This window comes from Hydractinia symbiolongicarpus, chromosome 1 (assembly GCF_029227915.1).
Source record: "Hydractinia symbiolongicarpus strain clone_291-10 chromosome 1, HSymV2.1, whole genome shotgun sequence".
Classification (NCBI taxonomy): Eukaryota; Metazoa; Cnidaria; class Hydrozoa; order Anthoathecata; family Hydractiniidae; genus Hydractinia; species Hydractinia symbiolongicarpus.
Genome location: NC_079875.1, coordinates 26088813 through 26109730, shown reverse-complemented (window position 1 = coordinate 26109730; position 20918 = coordinate 26088813). Strand labels below are relative to the sequence as shown.

Genomic DNA, 20918 nt, shown 5'->3' with positions numbered 1-20918 from the left:
CTTCTATCCTCAGCAAATTTACAACAACTGACCATAGCGGAAACTCAAAGGAATTCTCGCAATACATCAGACAATTAAGGATAGCAGACGACGAATGCATGGTATCATTTGATGTCACGCCACTCTACACAAATGTTCACAAAGAAGACACCCTAAACATCATTAAAGACCTTATCGAAAAGGATGCGTTTTGTCGAACTTGTTGTAACCAAAACATAGTATCTATTTAATAAGAACTTCTAAACTCAAACTGACGGAGTTGCCATGGTAGTCCTGCATCATCAGTAGTCGATGTTCGCCAGAAAACATCCCATCTAGAAGAGTTCCATGAACACATAAAGGCCTGCATCGACAAATCAAATTCACTGTTGAGTTTGAACAGGATGGAATTAGCTATCGCTTACTGACTGTATTGTAAAATAACACACAACTTCGAATCAAACCATCAGAAATCTGGCAAAGAAAGTGTCATATCTTCATTACTGAATCGTGTCAACAGCGTAGTCAGAGATAACAAGGAGAGGAAAGAAGAAATTCGGCTTGTAAGAAATGCATTAATCACAAGTGGATTCAGTTGGAAAGTAATCACGCAAGTGGAAAATAGAATGAAGAAAAGATGCAACGGAGGTACCAGGTACCAGCGAGATCCTTCGTCGAGTTTTAAGGCAACACAAGATCAAATGCATTCTTAACTCTAAAAACACCCTAAGAAGCACTTTATCTAAACCAAAAGACATAATAAACCTGGAAGAACAAAGCAATGTTGTTTACGAAATCCCGTGTAAAGATTGTGATGCAACCGAAATTTACTGGCGTTACTATACGAACCCTTCACCCCCAAACCAAAGAGAGTTAATCTTCCTTAGATAATTAAAATATACCCGTATACACATATTGTTTATAATATTTAAAACAATTTCTAGGAATAATATTTCTTACAAAAGGAGAAACGATATTAAATATATGACAGAACATTGTTAACTATATGTATTGACCATCATAGAGTATTTATTGAATTTAATTGCCGTTGTGTGGAAACATATTTACCAAGGAGCGAATTGTGCTAAATATACATTAAGGCGTAAAGGATAATTAATTCCAATATATATAACACTTAGATCGCGGTTCAGATCACGGAAATAGCAAAACAGAATGAATGGTGTCATTCTTGACAAGTGAACCAATGCTTATTTGGCTAACATGTTAAAATTATATTTTTTCTTTAACATAAAAGGTTTCATACACTGAACAATTTCGTACATTTACCATATGCTACAGAAAACAATCACAGTAAAAGCTTATAATTCAAACTATCCCTCAAATTACTACAAAATTTCTTCAGTCGGTTGCTTAGAGCTTGAGACCTGTAATATAAATTTCTACTGAGAAGAATCATTTTTTTCCATTATATTATTATATACTTGAATTTTTAAAATGACACCGAAGCTAATATAAACAAAGACAAATGCCATGTTCCAAATAGTGAATTGCTACGTCATCAACGAGCTCTTTTTACGCAAATTTTTATTTTTCAGAAAAACCGCCTGCAGGTGCATTCGAACCCACAGTGCAATTCAATTTTTTTTGGAGTCCTCGTTTTCCGTAAGTTATTATTTATTTAGCAAGTTAGTGAAATAACAAAATAATAGTACAGTACAGTTCTTGTTCCCTCTTTATGCACATCATAGTAGCTACAATCTGGTTAAAATCCTATAGGAATAAAGGCCTCATATAAAATATCCACAAGCAATAATTTATTTTAGAAGATGCTGTTTTGCAAGCCAAAAATTGGTCAAAAATTTTCCATTCTCTAAAACACAATGAGAAATATTGTAGTTTAAATACTGAACAGCAAACAGAACAAAAACAAAAAAATTCCATATTTTACGCTCAATTATACAATTTTGAAGATGTTAAATTTATGCTTTTCTAGTGGTATGAAGTATCCGTATAACTCAATGATATTAAAAAGCTTACTATTTCTGTTTATCATAGTGAGAAGCCATGCTTGATTGTTGCCGGAAGCAGCCGTGCTGCAAAACATGCACAAAGAATAATCAAAGAGAGAAAAACTGAGGTGAGTAACTTGTTTTTTACTACATTTATCACAAGTTTAGTGGGCTACGCAAAGTAAATAGAGACACATTTTTTTGCTAAATGATGTTACATAGCTAAATGTTTTAAGAAATAGTCCAAATTTTCCATTGAGATGTATTCTGCAATTCAATGTACTTTTACAGCATATGCTTTTTTAATGTTCTCAATGCGTTACAATATTTTGTCACTAAAAAAACCATAACTGTATACATTTATTTCTAGTTCAAAATAGAGAAAACCAGTAAAAAAATTATTTTGTACATAGGTCGGACTCAGCTGACAACCACGACATAAAACAAATAACGGACTTTTCTTGAAGCTCAACTGATTTTTTTTACCGATCCATTAAACTAACAGGTTGAGTATTTCTCTGTTTCTGTGACAGGCAGAAGGCTAACGTTCATTTTCAATATCTCCTTAGCCAAAAATTATAGGCACCTCCAAAAAAAAAAAATGTTTTTTTTGTGCATTGTTGAGAATTTCCTTACGTCATCATACTTTCAAAGAACTTACCTTTTCACCCGCTAATCAAAACCACGCGATTCTACATATTATTTTAATTACGCTCCATACAATACCAACAACGGGAAAAGATATTTACCGCACAATATTTGAGGCATTACTAGAACATGCTGTTGTAATCGATATCTCCTCGATATTGTTAACAAAACTAGTAAATTATAGCAAACGTGAAGTTTTAGTTCAAATAACCAGGAAACGAGTTCCGGACGTCAGTCTTTTTTCAACCGCAACTTTCTTGGACAAAGCTATTTAAGTTACCGAAGGACGGTCGCCAAATCAATTGTGAAAAACACCAGTTAATGGAGGTCATAGAACTGAAATACAATCATATGATCTTATTATTTTTTCTGGATTATCGACTTTTTTGATGTATTGCGAAATGTGTTTGGTGATGTCAGCTTTATATAATACTACTTAGCTAATGGAAGAAGAAGTTGACGCTGCTGAAAGGCGTCGGCGCCGCCAACAAAATCAGGGTGCAGAAAGACGCCGACGCCAACAGCAGGTTTAACAACAACTACAACAACAGCAACACATAGTAGAAGAGTTGCAAGAACAAGTATGTTTCTATTGACTTTTAAAGATACGTCTAAATTACGGATTTCTAAATAACCGAATGCGTGAAATAAAATTTTGCAACCTGGTTTGTTTTGAGATGTGTACCACTTTTTGTGTTCTAGATCTTTTCACTAAATGGCGAAATGTAAGTGTGTTTGCGTATTGTATTGATATTTTGTTATGTAGCCTTATGGCTTAAAGCTTTCGTTCTTGTTAAAATAACATTTTATCAGGGCGAAAAGTTTAATAATCGACACCAGGGGCCTTGCAATTTTCGTAACTCAATGCATTTACGTTAAAATCACCGAGGATAACATCAACAGTTTCGTTTCCCAAAAGTACTAAATAATGCAGTGACTCTCCTTTACCAAAAAAACTCTTGCGATGCAGAAGTGAAAAACTGATAGGGGTTTCATGAGGCGCCTCTAAAACTTGAAAGAGTTTAACGATGTACATAATATTTGGGTTGAATATAGCATAATATAGGATATACTAGTATTCATACACGCAGGGAAATCAACTGCCATCAATTGTACCGTAATCAGAATTGCTTTCATTGCTATTAAAAACCTGATAATCATTAAATTTTGTTTAATGAAATGTTGTAAGAAAGGATAAAGGACACTGTGAAATGGCATATTTGTCGCCACTCCTCCTTTCTCAACTTGGATAGAGTTTATTGTGTAACCCTTTTGACTAATTGTGTTAGTGGAGGAAGAAGAAGAAGAAGAAAAAAATAGCAGGTTACATTCGCAAAACAACAGTTGCACGACAGTTACCGACTATATTGGAAATCTTACTTTGTGTCAATATGCTAAACAATATTGTATTTCATGCATACAATGTTTAATAAAAGATAACAAGAATATTTTTGATGAATTTAAAACGATGTCGGTTGGCTTATTTTATAAGAAAGTAATAATTTTATAATTAAAGTAGTTTATCTTATTCCTAAATTGAAATTGCTCAAAATATTTGACAAAAAGTTTTACATTAAACAATTGATAATTGCTTCATAAAGAAGTTGAAAAATAGGAGGTGGGCTTAGAGAGCAAGAAGATATTATGGTTGATTGGCAAACCTAGTTTTACACCATCTCATTAATTAAACATATTTTTAAGGCTATGTATTAATAACAATTATCTTTATATTCTGTTCAGTGGGATAATACTTCGATAGACATTCCTGGTACGGTAATTATTTACTACTGTGTAAAGAATTTTTAGCTGATGAAGTGTAACATACCTTTTCTGATTGACAATAGTTTTCTCAGAAGACGAGGAAATTGTAATTCAAAGTGAGTAAAGATTGTTAACTTATTTTTGATGCGATTTGTTTTCGGGAAACTGCAAACTTCTTTAACCCGTTGTCAACGCAAATATCAATTTAGTGTAAAAAAGGGGAAACCTAAAACCACTCCAAGCATAAATTACAATTGGCTTTGAAGAAAATCGTACTGTTGAACTATATTTTCTTCCAGTTTTACTGTCTGTTACTTTCCCGCCCTTTTTTATCAACTGTAAATAATTAACACATCCTCCTTAGAATTTTATTTTCTTCAGGTTTTTATATAATGCGTAGTTCTATATCTTTCTAAACACAGCATTGGAAGATCGACGAAACAAAATTTCTAATCGAATTTGTTTTGTTTATGGACAATTTTTTGGATCCCAGCTTGTTTTTCAAATTCGGAATTCAAATTATTATTAAACAGCCACAACATGTGCAATGAACTTCAAATTATTGTTTACCTCATCCCGCCATGTTTAGTTGCTGATTATGCAATTTTTCAAGCATATTGACAAGAACAACATTTAACTTGATTAATTTCTTTTTCTCATTTGCTATCCGAATAAAAAATTGAAGATAACGATTGTAAAATAAGAAACAGTGTTTGTTTCTAAAGTTGTGCTAAATACTGCAGGACAGGATTTTGTACTCTGCAGATCATCTCTATAATGTCAACATTGAAGTCATTTACATATATGATTAATGTATTTTCAATTTAGCGCATGGTAAATTTATGACTTATTAGCAACAGCATCTCTGGTCATGACGGGCGAGTATAATGCGTGTAAGTCATATTGAGAAGTGACTACTTTGTTCATCACAAACGCCTGGTAGTGAGCGGGATTCGATCCCCAGAAATGAGAGCCGCAGACGAAGCCAGTACACTACATGTGGCAATATGTTAGCGATGAACTCAGATAATCCTGGTGGTGTGTATTTATGGATAAATATTTATCATAGAACAACCGTATTTAATTCTCAACAAAAAATGCTTCACCATAATCAGTCTTCTGATCATGAGAAGTAGTTCTTCTTCAATAGTTCTTCGTAGTTCTTCATGGGAATTAGTAACCTTAAATACCTGTTGCTTCTCCAAAATTTCTAAATTTTTACTATACGCTGACTGGTGAGGTAAATTTGAAAACAGGAATTGGGGATGTCTGTACTTGTTTGAAATTTACAAATTCACCTTGCTAGTTTAGAAGCCTAGAAACGATTACTACGAATTTTTGTTTTGTTTTCGCCACATTTAAAATTTAATTTTTCTTCAACTACACATTTTATCCATTATAGTTGAAGACTTCTGGATGGATGACGGTAATGTTTAAGCTTTTTAACCCTATTCGGTCCGGGGTTTTTCGAACATACTATGACCAGGGGGGCGGATTCCGCGCCCCCCTTAATAACTTTAGGATTGTTCAAATTGAATCAAACTTGGCACACTTATAAAACAAAATGGCGGCAATAAATTTTTGCTTGTGTCAGCACATTTTCTGTGACGTCATCAGAAGCTTGAAAATTGTTAAAAATGCCACTATCTGCTCAAAACATACTTTTGTTCTAGAGCGAATTTTTACATTCTGTTTGAAGTTTCTGAAAGCTAAATAAATTTTGTTTAAAATATCTTCCGCTTTTTACATGGATCGGATAAGAAATTGCCAAAAATTGCTCGAAAATCTGTTTTTCTCTGATTTTCGGGTAAAATCCGACAAAATCGGGAAATCGGAATAGTCACGTGTCAAAATTATTCAAAATGATTCTTTTTGATGAAACAAAGTTATGTTGCAAGTTTGAAGTTCTAAGGATAATCCTAACAGGAGTTATTATATTTTCCCCATTATAAGGATTTCATAGAGATTTTAGGGGTAGTTTCGAGTAATGGCCGATATCAAAGCCTCTGAAAGGTATCTGTTGTTTCTACCTCAAGCATGTATAAATTACATAGAGGTTTCAGAGTATGAAGAGGTGATTCAATTAACCCTATTCGGTCCGGGGAGCCAACCGGGGAGCCAATACATTTTCATCATCCATAATATTGCCTTTTTAATGAATCCCAGCACCAAGTAAATAACGGGTATTCCATTCAAATGGCAAACTTTTTCTCTTTTTTAACTGAACTATTACATATATATATATCAGTTCTTTTAAGGATACGGTAATCCCCTGAGGTACATACCCCGCTGGCAATATTACGTTATAAGCTATAGCTTTAATATACAAAAGATACAGAGAAAAAATACTACATTACAATTTCGTAACCTTTATTTCCAATACCTTCACTAGGCTGTTGAAGTATGTAGGAACATTAGATGTCTTTCTTGTTAAGTTTTATTTTTTACCTGTTTTCTTATTCACCTGCACTAATTACAACAGGTATAAGGTTATTTTATCGTGTAAGGTTGGTTTTTTTAGTATGGAGAAAAAACGATTTACTGTGAGAAGGTAATGGAGAAAGAAAATATTGAAATTTGGCAAAAAGATTCAACTTTGGAAGATAATTACAAACGTAATAAGATTTTTATGTTATGTTTGATTTTTAATCTTACGAATAGTTAAAAACTCTATCAACTTGCTTCTTTACTATGGAGAAAAGGAAATAATGTATATTGTTCTATGGAAGCCTTACCAAAGTTAAATGTGTAGTTAGAGGGATAAAGCACTCTCAACACTAAAGAATCTTTCCGAATTAGTAATTAACATGAATTAATTTTCTCACGTGTGCGTGTTTTATTACTTGCACGAAATTTAATTTAAACTCTGTAGCATTTGTAATTTAGTTACTCTTCTTTCTTTTCTTAATGTTCATTTCCCGGCAAGATGTTTAAGATCCGGAAAAAAATAATCCGAAAAAGTACTATGAAATGGCGGCATAAGTAGCATATAAACCTGAAGGTGTCAAACAAAAAAATGTGACCATATATACTAAAAAACATTGTAAGGAATTAATTCCAAAAGTCCATGAAGGTCCATGGAAAAATCCACTTACGCAGCAGAACAGAAGAACAATAAAAAAGCTTTCCCCATTCCAATTGTTGATGACGTTGGCAAATTTATTAGGATAATGTATTATACGAATGGTAAAGGAGATAAGTTATTTTTTGTATTTATTGGCGTTTTTATTAGCGCATTTTTAGAAAGTTTTATTGTTAACTTAACTTATTCTTAAGCTGTAAGAGAAGAAGAAGAAATATCTATATTTCTTTAGTATTACGAAATGAAAAAACAATTAAAGGTAAGGTAATTACATTTTTATGTTAATTTTTTAATCTTACGACTAGTTTTTAATTTAAGAATTCTGTACTTATTTTTTTAGAATGGAGAAAAGAGGATTTACTGTGAGATTTTTTTTATCATAAATATAAAATATTTTAAAAATGTTTATGCTTAAAAATGAGCAAAATTTCTTTAGTATTACGAAATGAAAGAACAATTGAAGGTAAGGTAATTACATTAATGCTTAAAAATGAGCAGGTCGCATTGTACCTTACGGCCCACGATTTATAACAAGTATTAAAATTAAACAAATGTCGGGTTGGTAAGTTGATTTATACTAGTTCATGAGCTGCACGCAATAGTAATACTTATCATTTGCAGCTGTTGGGAAAAATATTTATAAGAATTGAGACAAAGAAGAAAAGTATCACTAACAATTTATTTGTTACCGAATTAGTAATTAACATGCATTAATTTGCTCACGTGTGCGTGTTTTATTATTTGTCAGAAATTTAATTTTCTTAAGTACTGTAGGCCCAGCGGTACGTAGTGTAAACTGATTTAGCAATATTTGTACCTGAACATGCGTATAATTTAATTCCGTCCTTTTTTATTTTCTTGCAGCCCAACTAGCACTGGTTGCTGCAATATTCTGTCTGTGCACTAGCCAAAACATTTTTTGAACAGTAAGGAATTGCTTTTTGGCGAAATGCAGTGGGATTCTTCAGTTTCTAAAGTTTCCAGTTCATGCATGCTGCTGCAATTTTTAACAAATCAGATTGATAATTACAGATCCTACATCATTAAACGTTAAAATATATTCCCCTAACTTCTAATAGTATTATGTTGCAAAAGAATGGTAACAAACATGTCTTACAATACTGATGTCTCATAGTTCTTCTTTCGTTACTTAAGGGGAGAGTAATCCAACGCTGTCTACATGCTGATTACATTTCGTGTAAGTAACACAAAGAGTTCTACGAAATTTCTTGATGTATCTTTATGCTGACTTGAACAGAAATTATCCAACACCAATCACATGTAGCTCCTTGTAACCCTATATGCTGGGATGATATATTTTTATAAGTTTTATTACGTTTGTGCAAGTTGAAACTAAAACATAGAATATATCAGTCTTCCTAAGCAGATAGTAGTGTGTGAGCTAGTGCATTATAGCAATGTATACGACAATGTAAACATCTCCATCCAATTTCTGCATTGTTCAATCCGCCTTTTTGTTATTCAAATGTTAATGTCGCCGTACATTCTGGAATAAGTTAAATGATGCAGGCATCTGGCCAAGCCAACTGTTATTACTAATGCCATAAAACTAAGTAAATATTTTATTACGTTTTCTTGCGCTTGTGCCAGTTAAAAACTAAGACATGAAATATAGTCTTTTTAAGCAGATTATAATTTGTGGGTTAGTGCATTATATCAGTGTATTATAGTGTAAATATATTCATTCAATTTCTACATGGGTAAATCCGTTGTTTATGTTTTCCTTGTCTAAAAAGAATACAATAAATTTAATATAAATATGAAAAAGTAAAAAAATCCATTTCGCTATTACAATCTTGAATATACACCTTATAAGCGAAAACAGGAAAAAAGTTAGGAATGGAAGTCTTGCATAGCATAAAATCAGAAACAAATTTTAATACAAATGTTGAAAATATCTGTTCTCACCTTTTTTATTCATAGAAAACAAAGCATTCATGAACTGGAACTCCTCCGGTTAAAATGTTTGCGTAGCTGCGATAAAGAAACCCGACTGCATTTCACGCAAATTATTCCAATAATTTGTCAAATAATCAAAAAGTTTGGGAAAGGTTAAGCTATAATATCAATTTTCGAATGGCAAATTTAATGCATGTTAACTTCTTATTTTATTTTAGTGTCAAAACAAGAAGAAAATGATGACAAAACGAATACGTATGGAGCAAAAAATCAAAGCCACGTGACTGCTACACAAAAAAAGACACAAAACAACTAAAGCAAGGGACTGCTTAAATTACAATATGTTGATATTCGTGCATTAAAAGTAAGTTTTAAAATCAGTAATCAACAACACTATTAAGTTACAACGGAGGAAATTTATCTTTACTAGTTTAATTTCCATCCTATGAACGTACACATACACTGCAATTCAAAGTCACAATCATCATTATTTCGTATTAATGCCCGCTAAAACAAATCGCCTAGAAGTATAAGCAAGTGCGAGAGAAATAAAGCGTAAAAAAATTGAAATCGTTGCGCGCATAGCTATATCTACTACAGACGTTTACCCGATACATTTTGTCCGACGTTTCTGACGCTGTTTTTTCAATCATGTTCAGCTGGAACCGATTTCCACGAAATGTTTAGAAAATATCATAAGTTTTCTAGATATTTTACAAGACCATTTTATATGCATTTCTTGAGGAATTTTGCTTCTTTCAGATTTACACATCCTTTTTCTTGCAAAAGTATCGTTGGTGAAATAAATTTCGTTTAAGTTTCAAATGTTAAAGATAATCTTAACGAAAGTTATTATGCTCTCAGAATATAATTATGTCATAAAGGAAATGGTGGAGGTATTGAACTAAATTTTGGCATACAGGTTTCTAACACAAGTATGACTAATCAAAACAACGCATATGAGTAGAAAAGTTATTTAAAAAGCTGCATGTAGGAGAGGAATCATTAGTCTGGAAATGCTTTATTGAAGACTATTCACACCACCAAGTACTGTACAACTTACTTAAGTTTTTTAAAAGCACAGACCTAACGAGTTCTTTAAATGTGAATGTTATTTTAAGAAAATGTATTGCTATTTCTCCGTCAGCGCGAAAATAGTTTCCATATAATTAAATAGGAAAGAGGACGTACTTAAATATTGTTCTTCCATGCGAGGTTATCGTCATAAAATGTTAACCCTATTCGGTCCGGGGTTTTTCGAACATACTATGACCGGGGGGGGGGGGGGGGCGGATTCCGCCCCCCCTCAATAACTTTTCATAGGATTGTTCAAATTGAATCAAACTTGGCACACTTATAGTACGTCATAAAAGGAACAAAATGGCGGCAATTAATTTTTGCTTGCGTCAGCACATTTTCTGTGACGTCATCGGAAGCTTGAAAATTGTTAAAAATGCCACTATCTGCTTAAAATATAATTACTTTTGTTCTAGAGCGAATTTTCACATTCTGTTTGAAGTTTCTGAAAGCTAAATAAAATTTTTTTAACATATCTTCCGGTTTTTACATGGATCGAATAAAAAATTGCCCAAAATTACCCGAAAATCCGGTTTTTTCCGATTTTCAGGTAAAATCCGAAAAAATCGGGAAATCGGATTAGTCACGTGTCAAAATTGTTTGAAATGATTCTTCTTGATGAAACAAAGTTGTGTTGCAAGTTTCAAGTTCTAAAGACAATCCTAACAGGAGTTATTATATTTTCCCCATTATAAGGATTTCATAGAGATTTTAGGGGTAGTTTCGAGTAATGGCCAATATCATAGCCTCTGAAAGGTATGGGACCTAAAAATTTAGCATGCAGGTGTCTATTAGATAAATGTTGAAACTCAGTAAATATCATAGCCATATAAGAAAGCAATCAGGAGTTATTAAAAAAAAACCGTCAGGGGGGCGGAATCGCATTAACTTTTGTAAACATTGGCAGTCAAAGAATAATTCTCTGACATTTTGTTACAATATTTAAGTTGTGCAAATAGGCACACCTATAGCCTGTCATTAAGGGGATATAAACGTAACACCATATTACAACAATACAACATTCATTAAAAACTCTAAAAATTGGCGCAAGGAGAATAAGCCGAACAGAACAAAATATTTAAATTCTTCACGCTACGTCGTTACGGTTCTAATGAAGAATTATTTTTTAAATTTTATATTACAGCTACCAAACAACATGAAATATCGCACATGTTGTGTGGACGAAGATACATCAATTAGTTCAAATGACACATCTATAACTTGACTTATTGCATGTTTGCGCACGCAAAAACAAAAAAACACTTCATACCACCCCTTTAGCAACTTTTCTTTTGATGTCATCAGTATGGCCTATTAACGAAAAGAATAATGTATTCTGAAAAGATTTGACTACGGAAAGAATTATGTATTCTGAAAAGAGGTTTGGCTAACACTATATGGAAAGAATCTCATGTTTGTATGACACGTCGCGTACAATTTAACGACATGTTTTGCTACCATTTTAGAAAAAATGACGTGTAGGCTTGTTTTAGTAATTCCCGTAGAAAATACCGAAACTGTAACAAATTTTTGCACGTTGTATAAACATGTACGGATGTGTGTTAACCCTATTCCGTCCGCGGTTTTTCGAACATACCTGACTGAGGGCGGCACGCTTACAGTACGTCATAAAAGGAACATATGGTATGGGACCTAAATATTTGGCTTGCAGGTGTCTAATAGATAAAAATTAAAAATCAGTAAGTTTCAAAGCCATATAAGATAGCAATAAGAAGTTATTAAAAAAACCGTCAGGGCAGGGGGCGGAATCCCGTTAATCGTCTGAGAATACTTTCTTCAATAAAACGCGATTAGATTTCACATGGTGTTTGAATGGACGGTTTTGGTCAATTAATTTTTTTAAAAACAATAATAATTGTTGTCCTGAGATTTATAAAGTTGCGTGTCATTATACTTACATCTCTTAAAAACGACGCATCGTTAGCGCTGCAAGCAATGGGAACGAAATTAAGTTATCTGTCACCAACAAAATGGTCGTCAGTTACAAATTAAAGTCCAACAATCCATAAGAGACATTGTAATATAAATAAAAAATCAATCAAAAAGTACTGCATTACTTGCAGGAAAACAATTCCACCAATCCTTATTATCACATAAAGAAATCCTGTGTGGTTGCAATTTCAGTAACAAGGCTACAGTTTTAGACCCCGTTTACACGCATTTTTTCATGCCGGCATGAAACTCCTGCCGGCATGAGTTCATTTCGGTGTCTTAAGGAAAACCTATAACTGTTCACACGTCGAAGCCGACATGAAATTTCATGCCGGCATGATTTCATGCCCGTCCTTAAGACGGGCATGAAATTTCATGTCGGGGCTTTTTGAGCATGATATTACCGTGTGAACGCAAAACGTGTTTCATGCCGGTATGAAATGAGCTATAATACAGAAGTCATAATACAGAAGTCACTGAGAAGAGAATTTAAATTATACAAAACTCAAATATTATTTCTTTGTGAAGAAAAATATGGCCAATGCAGCAGCAAGGTAACTTTTTTTTATAGAAATAACAACAACTTCAGTTTATAGCGTTTTATTTGCTTATAAAAAATGAGAGAAATATGAAATAAAACCATCACAAAAGAAAATATATATTTTTTTCAGAATTCCTTCCTCAAAAGTCGTTAATGATATGATTGAAAAACTCCAAACACCAATCATGAGTGAAAGTGACGATTCTGATAAATCCGAAAATCACCCCCCGCCACAGAAAAAAGTAAAGAAAGTGAAAACAAAATCGACAAGATTCCGATGGCAAAACACTATGGTTGAGGCACTTCTTGATTGCATGAATGAATTGAAATCTCAGTATGAGTACAAAGGGGTAGATTTCGAAAGTGATCTGGTGGAACTTTACAACAAAGTTCGTGTGATGATGGCAGAGCGTTTCAAAAATAGTGGTTTCGGACCTGTTATGGCGACTGAAGTTGACCTCGAACTGCCTAAGGAAGAACTTGCAGTACAAAAAGCAAAGGCTATGAATGACAAAAAATCGATTAAAGGTGGCTACGTTAGAATAAAAGCAAAAGTTAAAGAAGTTCGACAGGACTACAGAAAGGCTGTCAACGAAGGTCGTCGGAGTGGCAGTGGCAAAATAGTATGCGACAACTGGGATTTGTTGAAGAATCTCTGGGGTGGATCACCAGCCACAAATTCCATCTCAAACTCCAAAAGTACGATTGCCGACGAAAACGTTGAAGGATTTTTCGAGGAGTCTGATGACGACAATGATGATGATGATGAAAACCAAGAAGAAACTGATAATCCTGAAGGTAGTGAAAAGTTGCCTGTTAATGCTACAGCTGATAATAATATGGCAAAAAAAGTCACAGCCAAATTCGTAGATAACAAACGTAAAATGATGGAAAAAAATCTTTCTTCAAGCCAGCGTGATCAAATGTATTTAAACATGGCTAAAGATGAACTCCGTCTCAAGGAGAATATGGTAAACCAATTGACCCAAGCAACAAAAGATTCCAATACAGCATTTGGTCAAATATCCGAGTCAATAGCTAGTGTCGGTAAATCAATTGGTGATGGTTTGGCATTACTTGCCCAAGCCATCAGTGGAACTCAACAAAACAGTTACCCACAATACTTTACTCAACAGCAAATGCATCCAAACACTCCATATGGTACATCTTATGAAACTCCATTGCGAAGTAATTTTCAGAATACCTTGCCTTCTCCTAGTTTTACACCTGCTCGAGGAAGCTTTCCAAGCTCGTATTCTTCACAAACCTCAAGCAGCAGTAGTGATAGTTCAAATAAAGTTTACCAACAGTTATAATGTAACCTTGAAGAAAATAAAAATTTACAAAAACTCTTTGAAATAGTTTGCTAAAGTATCCCTAACCCTGGTTCCTGAAGTTGTTGTGTAAGAGTTAAGTTTATCAACTGTGTTTACAAGGCTGCGTTCTTTCAATGCCAATTCCTCTACGACCTTCGGGTCTACAAACGACTTTTCGATTTCGCAAAAGTTGTGTAATGCAAAACAAGCTAGTATAGCATTTGGAACATGTTTCACTTGCAGATCCATAGCGCGATTTAAAATTCTCCACCTAGCTTTAAGCCTTCCAAATGCGCATTCTATTTGGTTACGGGCGGAGCGTAACATTTGATTGAATATGACTTGTTCATTCGATATGCAATGATCGAACTCCTTCATCACATGTGGTAAAAGAGGGTATGCAGGATCTCCCAAAAGCAACTGTGGCACGGATTCACCATCCTCTACGATCTCCTTGTAAAATAATTTAAACTCTCCATTAAGATACTTTTCCTGAACCGTGCAGTTAGCAAAAACTCTAGCATCATGAACACTGCCTGGCCATTTAATTTCGACATTCGTGAATTGTCCATTCGCATCGCATATTGCTTGACAATTGATCGAGTAATACATCTTGTAGGAAAAGTAATCATGAGAGTTTTCTGAGGGTTGTTTTATTGGGATGTGTGTGCCATCAACACAACCAATCACCTGAGGGAATCCAAATCGTTTTAGGAAGTTACTGGAAATCTTTTCCACATCAGCCTTTTCCACTGGGAATTTTATCAACAAAGAAGCGATATCTTTCGCTAATATGCCACATATTTCATGTACAACAACACTTGTCGTACTTTTTGCTATGCCAAATGTATTGCCAATCATCAAAAGAGAACCTTGGTCCTTCAAGTAATAAAGCGTAATAGCTAGTCGTTTTTCTAGCGGAATTACGTCTTTGCGGACTTGTGAAGACCTTTCCTTTGCGTAAGGTCTAATTAATTCGACAAGTTTCATAAATTGTTGTTTTGTCATTCTGAAGTTTTGTAACCAAGTATCGTCACACATGTTACCAACAATGTGCAAGTTATCCCACCATTTATCAGTTCTTCCAGGTTTAATCCAGCATTTTCTCTTGCTTCTAACATATCTAAAAAATGAGTAGTTGTGCAGGAAACGAAAAAGAATAATAAAAATCCACAGCAAAACAATATAAATATTTACCTCAACCTTGCACGTCTGTACCTCGACAATGCTGTATTTCTCTCCATAACTGCTTGATATCTCAAATTGTTGAGCCTCCTCTGTTCTTGTAAAAATTTCAATACCAAAATACTTAGTAGTTGTAACAACGTTGAAGAACTCACGAGAACTGCATTCAAGGCTGAAAAAAGCGCAAGCTGTCTCTTGTTGGAAGCCATGTTTAAAATGAATCTGTGGGATGAAAGTTCATAATTCAGCATGTATTTGAGAATGGTTTTCATTTCATGCCGGCATGAAATGAAACTCATTTCATGCCGGCAGGAACGCTCTGTGTGAACCAAAAAATTTTCATGCCGGCATGAAATTTCATGCCGGCATGAGTTTCATGTCGGGTACGTGTAAACAGCCCCTAAGACCAGTTAACTTTCGCGGATTGGAGCATTTCATATAAAGTTTTTTTAAGTTAGCGTACACAAAAGAGAGAGAAGAATTGCCTATTTTTTACGCGGGAATCAAATTTCCCATTTTTAAAAGTTAAATTTTTCGGGAGAATAAACATTAGCGGTTGACTAACTTTAGCGTATTTTACGGAAAAAACTTTTGCGGAATGTAAGGCTAAATTGCCGCTAAAGTTCTTCCCTTAAGTTAATCTGAAGCCTGACCTGAAAAGTTATGTTTTTAATGTACGAGTAGGAAACTCGTACATTAAAAACATAAGTTCTGTCAGTGTTACATTAAATTTCGCTGTTAAGAACCTGATCCAAATTTTATTCCGTGCTTACATTAAAAAAGTAGACAAGGACAAAATAAAAGAATGAAATTAAATAAATATTGAAGAGATACATAGTTTTTAAGCAGCTCTGTAATAACAGCCGTCGTCTGTCTGTCTGTCTGTCCGCGCGGGACACGGATTCTTAAAATGCGCACCAATACCAAATGCGATATATTTTTGTCGACTTTTTTTCGCCGCTTGCGGGTAATATACTAATTACGAAGCCTGATTCTTTAAAAATACAATCTACGATTTTCGCCACCAGGAATAATCCAAGATTTTTGCTTAAAAACAATTTATTTTGCTTAAAAAACAATACATTTTCTCGGTTGAATGGACGAAGGCCATTTTGATTCTTAAAAAAGCAATCCAAGATTTTCACAGCTCAATGAACGAAGGCTATTGTGATTTTGAAAATGGTCATGTGCAATGTGCGGTCAGTGTGTGGACGGTTTGTAGGCCTGTTTGACTTTTTTATCTTTTAAAAGCTTTATTTTTTTAATATTTGTTTTATGTTTGTTTTCAATGTTAAGATAAAAAAATTTTCACGTGTTTTAGCTACATACAGATCTTATTAACGCACCAGTTTTAAAATTTTTGGCTAGGCACGAAGATTTTGAAGGCTAGCAGCTACCTAGCTAGCTAGAGTCTTACTTTTTACTATTCTGTTTGGTATAAAGGCGTTTTATCGTACCAACATTTATTTTTATGTTGTGGATGTAGCCATTTACATATTTCCTATTTGGCTAAAAAGTGAAAGTAGACAAATGCAATTTCGCTACAACACGATTCTTATGCTAAATGCACCTACCACTTATTACTGTTCTGAAAACATATGCTGAAAAATAAAATTGCTGAGTATTATAAAATTTTTAATTGAACAGGATAACGACAGGCGGTTTCCTGGACTCTTTTAACTGAAGTCGCGATGAAGTTTTTTAATAATGATGTCACGGTTTATTTGCGACAAGGTTTACTTGCACAAAGCTTTCAGTCCAGTGTCACAGTTACTTTGTTAAAGTTTACTGAAACTTATTTCGCAAAATAAAATAATTTTGACTGATTGTTTGTCTATGATGGAGTAGCAACGGCTTCTACTTTTTCGCGGGAAAGTTATTATTTGAAAAATACGTTACAGTCGCAACACTACAATGGTGTATGCGTTTCACTTGATTTACGACATAATGTATACCCGTACTAAAAGCGCTTCACCTGAACGTGTCGCACAGTTTTCGGTTCTTATTAAGCGTTCCACAGTGTGTGCAACTCCGGGTCACACCTTGACTTGTGGCTCACCCCGGCGTTTCGACGCTGGGTTTCCTGGCTAGTCTCTTTAATGATAGCCGTATTTTGTCTGTCTGTCCGCGAAAGCCGTGTCCTGCAACGGAAACACGAAACTTTTAAAATGCGCACGAATTCCAAATGCAATATATTTCTGCCGATATTGTTTTCACCGCTCGCACGTGGTATACTAATCACGAAGCCTAATCACGAAGCCTGATTCTTTAAACAAACACTGCACGATTTTCGCGACTAGAAAGAATCCAAGATTTTCGCGGTTGAATAAACGAAGGTCATTTTGATTATGAAAATGGTGCAATGTGTGGTCAGTGCGTGGACGGTTTGTAGGCCTGTTTGACTTTTTTATCTTCTAAAAGCTATATATTTCCTAATATTTTTTTTTATGTTTGTTTTTAATGTTAAGATAAATCTATTGTCACGTTGTGTAGCTACGTGCAGATCTTAAACGTACCAGTTGTAGGATTTTCGGCTAGGAACCAAGACTTTGAAGGCTAGCTAGTCTAAATTAAAATTTCCGTATACATTTGTCTGTCTGCCACGCAAAATGTTAGCTTAGCCGCGTATCGCTGCTTTCGTCTAACCACGCCTAAGCAATGCTGCGACAACCATAGTATTTGTTTTTTTCCATAACCTTGTCATCGTCCTACCAACCATTTTATAAATCTTTTTGAAGTCACTTTCCTTTTTACCACGATCATTGCCACTGCAAAAAATCTACAAATCTAAAAAAAATCTACATTTCCAACCTAGGCATCCCGACCATTAATCCGGACCATTAATTTAGACTATTAAGCCTGTCAACTCTTTTGCGCCGGACTTTGATTTCATTAACCAATCAGAAACCTTATTTGTTTTACATGTTTACTCAACCTGTTGTTTGATTTTAGGCCCGGCCGTACGCGAGATCACTAAAATATACATACACATTTTATTGCCGTCATGAAAACTTTGTCAGATGGACAGGGTAATGTTTGGCTGTTCCCTGTGCTTTTATTTAAACCGTTGTGATAAAATTTTTTTGAAAAATGACATTACGCCTATTATTTACTCACGGTTTACCTGTAATAAACGTTTAACCTGCTGTTAACAGGGGCTGTTTTGTGTGTTCTTTATTAGCTTTGGAGTTGTAATAACCTTTTTTGAGAAAAGGCTATTACGCCTATACACACGTGAAACACAGTTTACCTGTACTAAGCGCTCTGTCTGGTGTTATGAATAATTTATTAACGTTTGACGGGGTAACAACGGGTTTGGAACTGTGTTAAAAGGGTATTAAGCATAAGCGCATGTGCAACACAGTTTATCTCTATTAAGCACTCGGTCCAGTGTTGAGCTGTTTCCTCTGTTTCTGTTTATCTGAAGTTGCGTTAAAGTGTTTTTCAGAAAAGGGTATTACACCTATATGGATCTGCAACATTGTTTACTTGTACTAAGCGCTCAGCCTGAAGTAAAATTCATTTTTGAACTCTCATTGCAAACATTATCCGAAAAATTAAAATGGTTGTCCTACTGTTTCTGCTACAACGGAGTAGCAACGAGTTGCAAACTGTGTTTTTATTCTTTAAATTTGCAACCGAAACACTAAAATGTTGTGGCCTCCTTACTAGATTCACGACATACTGCATACCTGTACTAAAGCGCTCAACCTGAATGTGTGACACTGTTGGGTTTCTTATTAGGCGCTAAACTACGCGTTCAACGCCAGGCCGCACAGTTACTTGTGGCTCAACGCAGTGTTTCGACGCCGGGTCTCCCGGTTAGTACATTAAACATAACTTTTAAAAAAATGAAGAACACAAATAAACGCAACAAGACGAAAGCGAAAAAAAGTTTGTTTAACTGATCGTGACGATTGCACTAAAGGAAAGCGTAAACAGAACAAATCTATAAAAACAACCCTTAAATGTGTTGTGGTGAGTCAGAAGAAGTAGCATAAGATAAAATCGAAATTGAATGCCACGTGTCTTAGTGCACTTGACAGCATTGACAGCTTCATCAACGCCATTTGTTTCAGTCTGAGTCTTGGTTATTACAGTTTAACTCCAGGTTTCTTGAACCTCCAAAGAACCAGAGAAAACAGTTCGATTTAACGAATGTTTGACTTAAGCGAAGCTCCTGTTAAGTCGAACTTAGACAACAATAAGACATTAGTTGGAGTTAAGGCAATTTATTCTTCAGACTCTATAAAGTTTACAAAAGTTACAATCTAGTAAGTTTTCACTGAAAGAAATTTCGTATGTCTGTTTGACTTAACCTTGTTGATAGTTCTTGTTTAACAACTCGGCTTATTAGGTTTGATATATTTGTGAAGGCAGGCTCCGTTTTCACTAAACAACATATACTCCCAGACTAACTCTAGAGCCTGACACACATCATTAAATTGCGGGCCAATTGGCTCATTTGAAGCATCATTAAAGATTTCTTTTAATTTTAGCATCTCTTTCTTGAACGTGTTGTGTACACCAAAGATTTTTTAGCATTAGAAAAACATCGGCAATACCATTCCGCAATGCACGATCTAAAACATTGTTTTGCTGGAGATATGACGCAGCTCCCAGATCCAATATTTCTGTTTGGAAGGCAATAGGGAGTTGAGCTCTTTCCTTTCTTAGTGTACCACAGAAATATGTCTGCTGTTTCTAGAGATCATCAACGAGTTTCAAACTTATGCAGAAATTATTGAAGAATACCAGATAACCTTTTCCGAGGTAGTTTTGTAGCCAATTAAAAACAATGCGGTACGAAAAAATTATGCTCAACTGTGCCCTCAGTCTTTCCAGTGTATGGAACTGTAGGCAGTGAGCAGTAACAGCTTCGCACAATACCCAAATCTTTATTACAAACTTTTTGGGCTTCTTGGGCATGTATTTTATAACTAAAACACGAGACTTTGTCCCTATCATTTTCGCATCAATGGATAGTTTCCGTTGTGAAGCATACTTTTTATAGAATAAATCTGAAAGATTTGCAGATAAGTTTCCAAGTTTGTAAAGCTTGTCATGATTTGGATCATTTCGGGGTAACTCGTTATCATTATTTGTCAGATGCAAAAATTGGAGGATTTGATTAAAACAAGTCCTTGTACAAATAGCCAGACACCAGTTCATGGAATGACGAACGTTTTCCACCAACCTGATGAAAGTTTGAGAAAAATTAAAGTACGCACGCAAACTTGTTTGAGATTGTAATCTTTTGTAGACATGGATCAGGCAAAGAAAAGGAATGAGAGGCGAAAGTTGCAGAAAAAGTTGAAGCTATTTCTTATACAAGATGATGATAATGATGAAGAAGAATTATCATCTAATACAGAATGTGAAGCTGAACATAATAGTTATGATCAATTCTTTGAACATTGAGATAGTGATGTAGAACAGGAGCTTTTTGAAGAAATGAGTGTCGTTGGTAGTAGCGTAGATACTAC

At 34.5% G+C, this 20918-nt stretch overlaps 1 protein-coding gene across 1 annotated transcript; it reads right to left on the bottom strand.

Annotated features, from left to right (window-relative positions):
• Positions 1-14271: 14271 nt before the first annotated feature.
• Positions 14272-15731, bottom strand: LOC130648401 (putative nuclease HARBI1). Its single transcript, XM_057454452.1, has 2 exons — positions 15445-15731; positions 14272-15370 (listed from the first exon to the last, which is right to left on the bottom strand). The coding sequence occupies exons 1-2, from the start codon at positions 15729-15731 to the stop codon at positions 14272-14274; spliced, it is 1386 nt and encodes a 461-aa protein (XP_057310435.1).
• Between the last annotated feature and the right edge of the window lie 5187 nt (positions 15732-20918).